This window comes from Gymnoscopelus braueri, assembly GCF_963280865.1.
Source record: "Gymnoscopelus braueri genome assembly, chromosome: 13".
NCBI lineage: Eukaryota > Metazoa > Chordata > Actinopteri > Myctophiformes > Myctophidae > Gymnoscopelus > Gymnoscopelus braueri.
In genome coordinates this window covers 17,663,954-17,675,211 of record NC_137615.1, presented here as the reverse complement: position 1 = coordinate 17,675,211, position 11,258 = coordinate 17,663,954, and the positions used below count along the sequence as shown (strand labels likewise).

The following is an 11,258-nucleotide window of genomic DNA, read 5'->3' as shown; positions in this document are numbered from 1 at the left end:
CAAGGACGAGTGTTTTCAATTAATCTAACATTACATGGTTAAAATGGAGTTTAAGTTACAATGGGTTTGTATGAAGGGGGCGTGTCTGATTAAATGAATGTCAAATATCTAAATACTGAATCAAGCAACTTAAAAACTGTCTGGGGTCCTGTTCTCACAAAAGCCTGAATAGAAGTTGAAATGACCCCAAACACGTTTGAAAGTGAAATATCCCTTTAAGTGGTGTACTGATCTCCACAAACCACCAGATGGCAGTAGAATGCAGCATATTAGGCTACAATACACGGCTACTACTACGTGAGTCTCAAAAGTTTGACAATAATTGTGAAAATACAAATCCGATGTTCTGGTCCAGAACTTCTGAAGGACAGAATGTCTTTATTTTACTTTTAGAGCTAAATAGGCCCTCATCCTTTGTAATTATGATTATTATTAATATTAGCCTATTAGTTGTAGTAGTAGGGTAGTAGTAGTAGTAGTAGCAGCCTAGTAGTAGTAGTAGTAGTAGTAGTAATATTAGTAATAGTAGTAATAGTAGTAATAGTAGTAATAGTAGTAATAGTAGTAATAGTAGTAGCTACCCAGGTAGAGGCCTAGGCCAGCAGAGAAGTAGTAGACTAGTAGCCTAACAGCTAGTTAGTATGATTGGGTTATTTATTTGTTGTTTCTTCTGCTGTTCAGTGTAGCCTATAAGCTGCTTGGCTTGCATACGGTCATTCAAATATTTGCTCATGCACAGACAGACACACACGCACACGCACACGCACACACACACACACACACACACACTGACACACACACTGACACACACACACACGTGCGCTTATGAGGGCGCACATGCACACACACACACACACACACACACACACACACACACACACGTCTCAGACATACCTACATACACACACACTGACACACACTAGGGAATTAACTTAATTTCCAGGGCAGGCAGCACTTATCAGGGTGCAAATCTGCTGGTGACCGTGTTTGCGAAATGCCACGTCTTTTACCAAAACGATTTTATTGGACATGTGACTGAATTATACGCTCACATGGCCGCTGCTGTGGTTGCATGATCCGCTTTAGTTTTTTAAAGTCCGGTGGTGATCGGTCTCCGTCAGCAGCAACTATCCGGAGCCGAGGACCGACCAGCAGCCTAAAAACTCACGGCCAATCTGGACGAATCATGGCGAACAGTGAACAAAAAGTTGTGCTGATCACCGGTTGTTCCTCCGGCATCGGGTTACGAATCGCCGTCACGCTGGCCAAAGATGAGAAGAAGCGCTACCATGGTAAATAAATACGCTTTTCTAGCCTAAATTGTTTCTTTGCTAATTTGATTGGACTCGTTGGTATAAGAATTTTATTCTGTGGCGTGTGCTTCATCCAAGCTATTTTCTTTTAACCCCTTAAACCCCATATTATGGGTAACTGGAGGCCCCCAGGGCTCAATACCAGTGTCTTGTCTGTTTTCTGTTATTGAGGGGGAAGCTTTCGCTGAAAATAGCCGATCGACAAGCTCGCAATGCAGTGCTTCGTGTTTTGAGCTTGTCGATCTACTATTTTTTTTATCTAAAGCTTTCCCCACAATACGATGCTGGGGTTTTTTAAGTGGTTGAAGTCTAAACTATAATATCAAAAGTCAATTTTCAATGCATGCAAGTCTAGCTCACCGCAAATGTGTGTTTTGTCTTTACATCCATAGAAATGTTAGCCTGTCGAATCTACCCTTTTGTGCAGAGACCACGATTCACTCTTTCTTGATTCAATGTGAAAGCGCAGTGTTCCAGGGTAGGCTACGGCTCCGCAAGGATGCCGCTTCTTGCCAGGCGGGGATCATAAAAGAGGCTGCAAGTTCTCTTTCAAGTGACTTCTCAAGCACAAAGAGCCCTTTATCGCACCGAATTGTAGACCGCTGCTCCGGTTTAGTGCCGTGTCTAATGCGCCTATAGTTCTCTCACTGGAGCGAGCGTTGAAAGAGGCACAAAGTTTGAGACCTGTACAAGCGAGGGTTCACTCTAAAAAGCACGAAGGACTGTTTGAAGTCTTCATCGGGGCTCAACGGGGTTCGGGTCTGTCAGTGTGTGTGACATTGTTCGTTTGTGCGTCTCTTCCAAGCCCACAGACATCCCGTCATTAATGTCAGTCTTGGGTTACGTTTAATTTTTGTCTTTCTTTTGGGGCAACTGGGGTCTGGGGATTCATTACCGTGAAATAGACGAACAACAAAAGCGATTAACTGCTCCCAGCGGTTTGAGTTGAATAACACAGACTGAACTCTGACCAGGTTTCTAGGAAAGAACGTCAGAACAAAGTAGTAGAGTATCTTCTCTAGCCTATACTCGACCACTTCGTGGAGAAATTAAAAAGAAAAATACTGATTAAATAGTGCCATTGTCCAGAGTAATAATTAGCAGTCAGTGCATCGTGTGCCAACTTCAGAGAAACCAAAAAAAAAACAGCACATGCAAGGCAATGTGGTTCATTCAAGAATGTTTAAGCTGCCCAAGAATAATTCCTGCAGGAAGGAGAACAATGGACCTCTTGTTCAAGTCTCTCCCAGTACATAAATCTCCTTGATGCTTCATGGACAGCCTGTTCTCTAATCATTAAGATCTTATTAATGCATAGCACTATAGTTCATTTGATTGCACCAGCTTGATAGAACAAGTTGTGAGACACATACCACGTCTAATCTCTCTTAAAGCAGTCTCTAGATTGTTTTGTGCCCTATGTTATGAAAAGAACCAGTTGGAAGTGGATTCAACTGATAAGGACAACAGGTGGACACAGGGTAATGTCTGATTAACTACAAAATAAAAATCCTCATTGTTATCCTGTAACTCTGAGAGTGTGCAAATGTAACCAAAATGAGCTTCACAGGTCCATTTGGTTACACTTGGTTGGTTGGTTACACCGACTCTCAGAGTTAACGTAACACTCTGGAGTTTATAGTGTAGTTGTTTACACCACTGATAGCCAGCATGTAATAACCCTCTACCTCTGGCCTCCATTAGATAAGACAAATTAGCACAGTGTGCAGACAACCTAACCCTGTTAACGTGGAAGGAATAGTGTCTTCTTGTCAACAACGTGCTGATAAAAACTTGCAGCTGAGGTTATGTTTTCTCCCTGTATGGAGGTTAATGTTTCCAAGCGTACAAGGTTCACTTATGTACTACAAATTGACCGGCACGGTCAAAGATGTGTGTGCTTGCTTGCATACGTGCGTTTGTGCATGTGAAGTGCTGATGCATCATAGATTCAGTGCAACTCATCTCCCTGTTTCCTTAATCATCAGTGAGTCAGGTTGGTTAAGATGTGTTAAAGTTACTATTCACTACACCAGACATGCAGATGCAGTCAATCAAATACTGTTTTACTGTAAGGAAGTAGACTTGTAGACAACAGTTCCTGTGCCATATGGCCCAGATTGGTCAGGAGCTGTTCCTTATCGTGAGGCAGCTCGACGTACAAGTACACCCCCTGGACCAGACGCTAGCATGTCAAAGGGACTTACCCCCAGATGCTGAGGGCCAAGCAGGGAGGCATTGGGTACCATATTTCCAGTCTTTGGTATGACTTGAACAGCGCTTGAACCCCAACCTCCCAGTCTCAGGGTGGGCACTCTAACTAACCACAAGGCCAATGAGCTGGTTTTCTTACTATGTGTCTGTGTACTCCTATGTCTGTCTCTCTTTCTTTCTCTCTCTCTCTTTCTCTCTCTGCCAGTAATCGCCACCATGCGGGACCTGAAGAAGAAGGACAAGCTAGTGGAGGCAGCAGGTGACACGTATGAGAAGACGCTCACACTGTTGCCCCTGGACGTGTGCAGTGACGAGTCAGTGAAGAAGTGCATCAGCAGTGTGAAGGACCGTCACATTGATATCCTTAGTGAGTGTGACCCACAGCTCACGTTTAATGTCTGCCCTTAAATTAGTTGATTTAACAAACAAACTATCATTACACCTAGGTAAAACGGAATCCATTAACCTCAGTAAGTAAGGCCACAGGCTTTACGATCAGAGTGGGTGACAATGTTATCACAAGGAAAGAAGAGATTACCCTATCTAGGTTGTATTTTAGATAACAACCTTTCCTGTGATAAAATGGCAACAAAAGTAATCAAGAAAGTCAACCAAAGAATGACATTTTTGGGCAGGATCTCCTCGTTAGGTTGTAACTTGTAATGCACTGAGGACACTAGCTGGAGCACTCATCCAATGTCATTTTGACTACATGCACCTCATGGTACTCTAGCACCTCAAAGGCACTAAAATCAAAACTACAGACCTCTCAAAACAAACTAGTCAGACCACTACTAGACCGTCACCTCACACCACCTAACCCCTGCTCATTATCGTAGGGTGGGGTGGTTCAGGGTAGAGGACAGAGTACAGCAACTTTCAATGGGCCTGGTTTTCAAGATACTCAAGGGACCAGCGCCCATGTACCTGTCTAACTACTTCAAAAAAGTGATAAACGCCCACGGGCACAACACCAGAGCGAGCTCCACTGATCCCATTTCCCCCAGATTCGGAACAAACATGGGGATGAATTCATTCTGTTATTATGTCCCTACCCTCCTTCAAAAAAATATCAAAAAGGACAATAAAGACAGAAAAGTATAACACAGATTAAGACAAGTCAAAAGGGAAATAAAAAACAAATAGTAAGACAAAATCACATAATTCACAATAGATACAAAGTAAAAGCAGAGTCAAAATTAAACGAAACAGACACAAGACAACCAAAGCTACAAAAGAACACATACAAGTCAGGTTCATCACAGCACAAGACTTCCAACATCATATGACCAAGTTTACGATGCAATATCTATCAAACATTAAGAGGCATAGTCAGCTGATCAACATATGAGAGAAAAGGCTGCCACAGTCAAGTAAACTTTACCCCCCACTGTTTTTCTGTAAATATATCGATTCTTTACTGCTCCTATATTGATGATTGATTGATGTCTTGATTAATTGAATACATAGGACCACAATGGAAGCAAGCCCTCAGGGCTTTTTGTGTTATCCTTTTAGCATTATTGTATAACTGTATCTGTACTTTTTTTTTGCAAACTGTTAATAAAGCATTCAATCAATCAATCAATCAATCAATCAATCAATCAATCAATCAATCAATCAATCAAACCATATGAACCCTAGCGTCCCTATTTGGGGCAAAGATTTGTCCAAAATACCTGACCTACAAGCTCACAACGCATTGAGTTTGATGAGTTTGTAGACCGTCTATTTTCTGCAAACCAAATGAACCCGTAAAGGGCCATTCACACTGAGCACTATACCGGTAACTATAACGATAACTATCAATATATTGTTCACCATTGTATTTTTCTTTATAGTTGGTGTGAACTGTACTGTGCCCTCTGCAAAATCCAGAGTGTTCATTTAACTTTTAAATTAAGAGGAAGTTACATAGAGAGCCATATAGCCGCTAGAAGCACTTCGTAGATTAATATATTTCCTACAATATCACAAGTGTCCTGTTCTTCCAGAAATTAAGGTTAATGAATAATACTGGTCCAATGCGACGCTGCTGGCATTATCTACCGTGAAATACATTTTAGCTTGCGGTGAAGTCACGATGATTCGGTCTATACACAAATCCTATAAAATGACTCCCAATATATGCAGAAGCCTGATATAATAACAATATGACGTCATAGTAACGACATCATAGACTGGCCTGGACTCCATATTTGGGCATGCCTTACAGGGAACCCCATATATGGGCTTAAAATGGACAGACAGATACAGAAATGGGCATTCCCAACTAGCATCTTTCCCGACCTGGATTGTTCCCGACTTATGTGGTCCCCAAGTAGGGCGGTGCCCAAAGGGCACCAATCTAGTAGCTAATAAGGACAGAAACACAGTGAAGTCAGTGATTTAATTTAATTAGCATGTCAATTGAATTGACCTACCTTCTGTGTACAGAAATGTTCTTCTCTGTGTCTCTGTGTCTCGTGTTTGTATGCATGTGTGTGTGTGCATGTATGGGGGGTATAAAAGCATGTTTGCACGTACAGTATTTGCTTGTGACAGGGATTTAGGGGACAGACAACAAAAGGCAGCTTTCACTATATGTACCAAATGAACGGATGGCCATTGTTTCAGCTTGTATTTTTCTCAAATTTGGATGACATTTCTACCCACAGATTTACATTGTGAGTGGAACATTGCAGAACTAAACTTGCTTAGTTTGCCTATTGTCTGGCTTTGAATGACTATGGCCTTTCTGTTGTGTCTGGTTGTGGTATTTTAAAAGCAGCTCCGTCTGCATGTGATAAAGATTTAAGTGAGAATAAGAGATGGAAAGAGAAAGCCCATTTTCAGTATATTACCTAGTCCTGATACCCAATGAAGAGATGACCATTGTTTCAACTTGTATTTTACCCTCTGGTAAAATCTGGATAACGTTTCTATTCATAGACATCCTGGTACCTACTGCCCCCCCCCCTTCCCCCTCCATCCTAACTCTCTTTCCCCCCCTATGTAATTACACAAGAGCTAAACGTTTTGTTTGCCACAGACCGGAGCTTTGGTTACATCACAACTCTCTCTTGGCGTTGGTCATATACTGACACCTGGTGGCAGCAGCATCTAATGCCATTAGCAAAGGCATTTGAAAATCTTTTACATAATCTCGGAAAACCAATTGAACTCTGACATTGTATGATCGGCTTTACCATTCATAAGCAAAGAGACTTATTGCAACAACTGCAATTCAACAATAGGTTTCACATTTCACATTTCACATTTCTCTCTCTCTGTGTGTGTGTGTGTGTGTGTGTGTGTGTGTGTGTGTGCGTGTGCGTGTGCGTGTGCGTGTGCGTGTGCGTGTGCGTGTGCGTGTGCGTGTGTGTGTGGTCAGTCAACAATGCTGGAGTTGGCTTGCTGGGGCCTGTGGAGAGCATCAGCATAGATGAGATGAAGAGGGTGTTTGAGACAAACTTCTTTGGTGTGGTGCGCATGATCAAGGAGATTATGCCGGACATGAAGAAGAGGCGTGCCGGACATATCGTGGTCATGAGCAGCGTCATGGGCCTTCAAGGTTTGAAATGGGAACAGGAATGAGGCAGGACAGAGCATGGTGGTGGTGGAGGACAGTAACAATGTATGTTGTGGTGCCTACAGCACCACACAATAACAGATCAGGTTTAGCTTTGATAACGGGGCAGTATTGCATTTTAATTTCTTGTTGCTTGCCAATAATTCACAAAAAGAGTACGTCAGCCTTTCTGATAGAATTGCATTCCTCGAAACTCTTTTAAAATATATATATATATATCTTAAACACCTGGAAATCACACAAAACATACCACACTTCATCAACATGTTATTCTAAAGTCTCACTTAGATTTTGTAATATAGGTCCATTGTGCCATAGGCTAATCCCCCCCAGCCCCATGTGTGTACATGCATACAGTATATGTGACTTACTTATAGATTATGTTAGAACTCAGAATAGACCTACATTTCGAAATGTGCAAAGTTTTGTGTGATTAGGTGTTTAAGATATATCTTAAGGGGCCTCAGACTTCAGTAACATATAGGCTAAGGCTTTGAGGAATGCAATCCTCATTACAAAGAACCCACATTTAAAAAGGCTAGTATTGTCCCTTAAATTTCCTCTTTGTCACATTTTTAACTTATGAAACTTCATAAAATACCTGTTTACTTCTACTAGTAATGCTAACTACCAATGCCTTATTTGATAAGATAGGGCTGTGACATCCATGTTGCTCTCTGTGTTCTGGGTATAGGTGTCGTGTTCAATGACGTCTACACTGCCTCTAAGTTTGCCATGGAGGGATTCTGTGAAAGCATGGCTGTACAACTGATGAAGTTTAACATTCGGTACATTGTTCCTCATCTCTTCCATCACACCATTCTCTTGCCCTTTTAGCCAGTCATGTGGTTCCTAAACCATTCCGGTTGCGTGAATTCACATTATAATGTGTTTCCTGCAGACTGGTCTGGCCCCAAGCGCTGGGTGGGTGTTTTGCAGAAACCAAAAAGTGGAAGAGCCAATCAGAGTCTGCACTCAGGGCCCTATGATTGACAGACACTGATTCGTTCTTCCACTTTTATATAATGTGAATACACGACACGTGACCGGGATGGTTCACCAGGCTAAACATATAGGCCTTACTATACTCTCACTCTCCCTATAGGATGTCTATGATTGAACCTGGTCCAGTGCATACTGAGTTTGAGACCAAGATGATGGCAGATGTGGCTAAGATGGAGTATCCGGGCGCAGACGCAGATACAGTTCGCTATTTTAAAGACGTTTACCTGCCATCCTCCATAGATATTTTTGAAGCCTTGGGTCAAACACCAGAGGACATAGCCAAGGTGAGTGAACACATTCCGAACTCACACTTGGTCCTACGACAACGTATAAATTGTGCTTAAGTCTGCCCAATCAGTATTTTCATATGTAATTAGCAGATCTCATTAAAATTCCATAAAAGATTCACACATCAATCTGAAAAATACATTCATGTTTGTTTTTGTTTTGTTTTTTGTTCTTGTCATTCCTCTAGTGCACGAAGAAGGTTATTGAATCAAGCAGCCCTCGCTTTAGAAACCTAACCAACAGCCTGTACACTCCCATCGTGGCCTTAAAGTACGCTGACGAGACAGGCGGCCTGTCGGTCAACACGTTCTATAACCTGCTCTTCAACTTTGGTCCTCTCATGCACATCACCATGAGCATCCTCAAGTGCCTGACATGTAGCTGCCTGCGCAGACGCACCATCTCCCCCAACTGAGGGTGGAGGGGCAGGGAGGGGGTCCCCAGTTTCGACTCTCCCACCTGCCTGCACTCCAAAATCCTGTGGCTGGGGTTGTGAGCTAAACCAGGACTAGAGCTGGTGTCACAGAGGCCGGGGGGGCCTCGAAGTTCAGAGACGCTACCATGATAAGCTCTTCCACACAACATGCACAATTGCACAAATTTGTCATAGACATGTTGTATACTGACTGACTGACCTCATGCAAAACATACACATGCACGCACACAAACACATACAAATTATAATAGAGCTGAGGGCTTGCCTCAGTCATACTTATATGGGTGTAGACGAATGTAAGTGGTTAAATGTGTCTTTGTCTTTACAGAGACAATGCACAGAGAAAATTATGAGTCCTGTGGACAGAAAACAAAGCACAAAAGAAAACTCAGTTACAAAGAAAAACGGGATCATTAACAAACCAGAATAGCACAGCGGATACTGAACTAAACACTCAGGCTTTGCAGGAGGTGAACATAATATGACATAGTCAAATAAGAATATAGCGGCCTTAATTGTGCTGTGCTCTTGATTTCATGTAAACTTAGCATTGTTCTCATGGTCATATCTGCTGTTGAATCATATTTCTGCATCATTTGTTAAATTGAATGTTTGTGGTTCTTAAATGTTTATGAGGTACTAGGATATATGTCTCATTTAAAAAAAGAAATGTAGAAATAAAGCAAAACAATCTGGTTTTCTCTGAGAGATATGTGTTGTCTTTAAGTATTGCTTGACGAAATGTATCTTTTTGGATTAATACAACCTACACTCAGTGGTATGCAACACAGGCAGAACTGATGTACCAGTAATAATAGGCTACCTGGCCCGGCAAATTTAGATTTGTTTTTAGATTTAGATTAATTTTATTTCCCACGCTTTAATGTGTAAACAGAGAATCGACCCCCACCGGAAGAATGCATAGCAGGCTATACCAGTGGTGGAAAAAAGTACTCAAATGTTTTACTTGAAAAAAAAAGTATCAATACTACAAAGTAGAAAGTACTCATTATGCAGAAATTGCAGAATGTCCCATTTCACAAGTTTTCAAATGTATAAAAATCTTAATAATAATCAAAATCTACAAAGCAACTAGTAACTAGTTTTTAAATAATTGTAGTGGAGTCAAAAGTACAATATTTGCCTCTGAGATAATTGAGTAGAAGTAGGGCCTAAAAGTACTGAAAATTGGGGGACGGGAGAATACCTCAAAGTTTTACTTAAGTACAGTACTTGAGTAAATGTACTTAGTTATTTACACTCGTGACCACTGGGCTATACATTTATCCATGTTGACAGTGACAGGCAGCTCATCATGAATCACAGCAGGCTGCCTGCCCTGTGACCTCTGAACCCTGGAAGATGCCCTGCCATCATTGTGCCATCTTCTCTTACAAGCAGCTACAACTTCATTACAGATAAGAAGACACCGCGGCTTTGCATTGATGAAACCTAACCGGGTAGGACGCATGGCTCTCTTTACATGCCCAACTTTCAACTTGACTATTTTAGACTTTGGGATAATGACATTTTTCTCTTGCTAGCTTAGCTAGCATGTTAAATGTTTAGCAAGTTACTTCGCAGTCAAGTAGGCTGCACTAGCACACACCGCGCAAATAATCAACCAATTAATGAATTGATGAATAATGCTAGGTTGTAGCCTATGTCTGACAGCAGGGGTTTACTGATGCCAGAGAATAATAAAAGTACAAATAAGTTAGTCATGGTTGGTTACAAGGTCAGGGTGGACAGGTGGTGACGTGTCGTATTGTGTTGTGAGACCTAAACTGAAACATGCCTAGGAAGCAGTGGTGTAAAGTAACTAAGTACAATTTTGAGGTATTTTGTACTTTACTGGAGTATTTTCAATTGTCAATACTTTTAGTTCTACTCCACTACATGTCAGAGGCAAATATTGTAATTGTAATTTTACTCCACTACAATTATTTGAAAACTTTAGTTTCTAGTTACTTAGTAGATTTAGATTATTATTACAAAACATACATTAACCACTTCAGCCCTATAGGCCTACATTTCGGCCATTTGAAAATAGCCCTACTATGGCCCTCCTAATCACAGCAGTAAGTAACATTCTTTAATTCAATACATTTATAAAAAATGTATCGGTTGATATTATGTTGAAAAATGTTTGCCAACCTATTATGCCAAGCTATTATGTCCTCTCTGTCTGCAATATTCATGACGCACCAGCAGGGGGCAGTGGTTCATTGTGACTTCACCCAGAACTTAGCGCAGTGTGAGACAGTATCGTTTGCAGTATTGTGATGGAATTTGTCCTACATCATGACATAGCATGACATAGTATTTTGTCAATTGAGGAGAGCACGCGGGCTGAAATATTGTTTACCAAATAGCTACATTTTATTGTAATTTAGACTATAATGCCATCCCTTTTGTAGCCTATATGGAC

The 11,258-nt window shown here is 41.3% G+C and overlaps 1 protein-coding gene across 1 annotated transcript; it reads left to right on the top strand.

Annotated features, from left to right (window-relative positions):
* Positions 1-902: 902 nt before the first annotated feature.
* rdh8a (retinol dehydrogenase 8a) lies at positions 903-9,467 on the top strand. The gene is made up of 6 exons (XM_080446347.1): positions 903-1,292; positions 3,733-3,894; positions 6,901-7,080; positions 7,793-7,886; positions 8,204-8,387; positions 8,579-9,467. The coding sequence occupies exons 1-6, from the start codon at positions 1,073-1,075 to the stop codon at positions 8,804-8,806; spliced, it is 1,068 nt and encodes a 355-aa protein (XP_080302473.1). The 5' UTR covers positions 903-1,072; the 3' UTR covers positions 8,807-9,467.
* Positions 9,468-11,258: the final 1,791 nt, after the last annotated feature.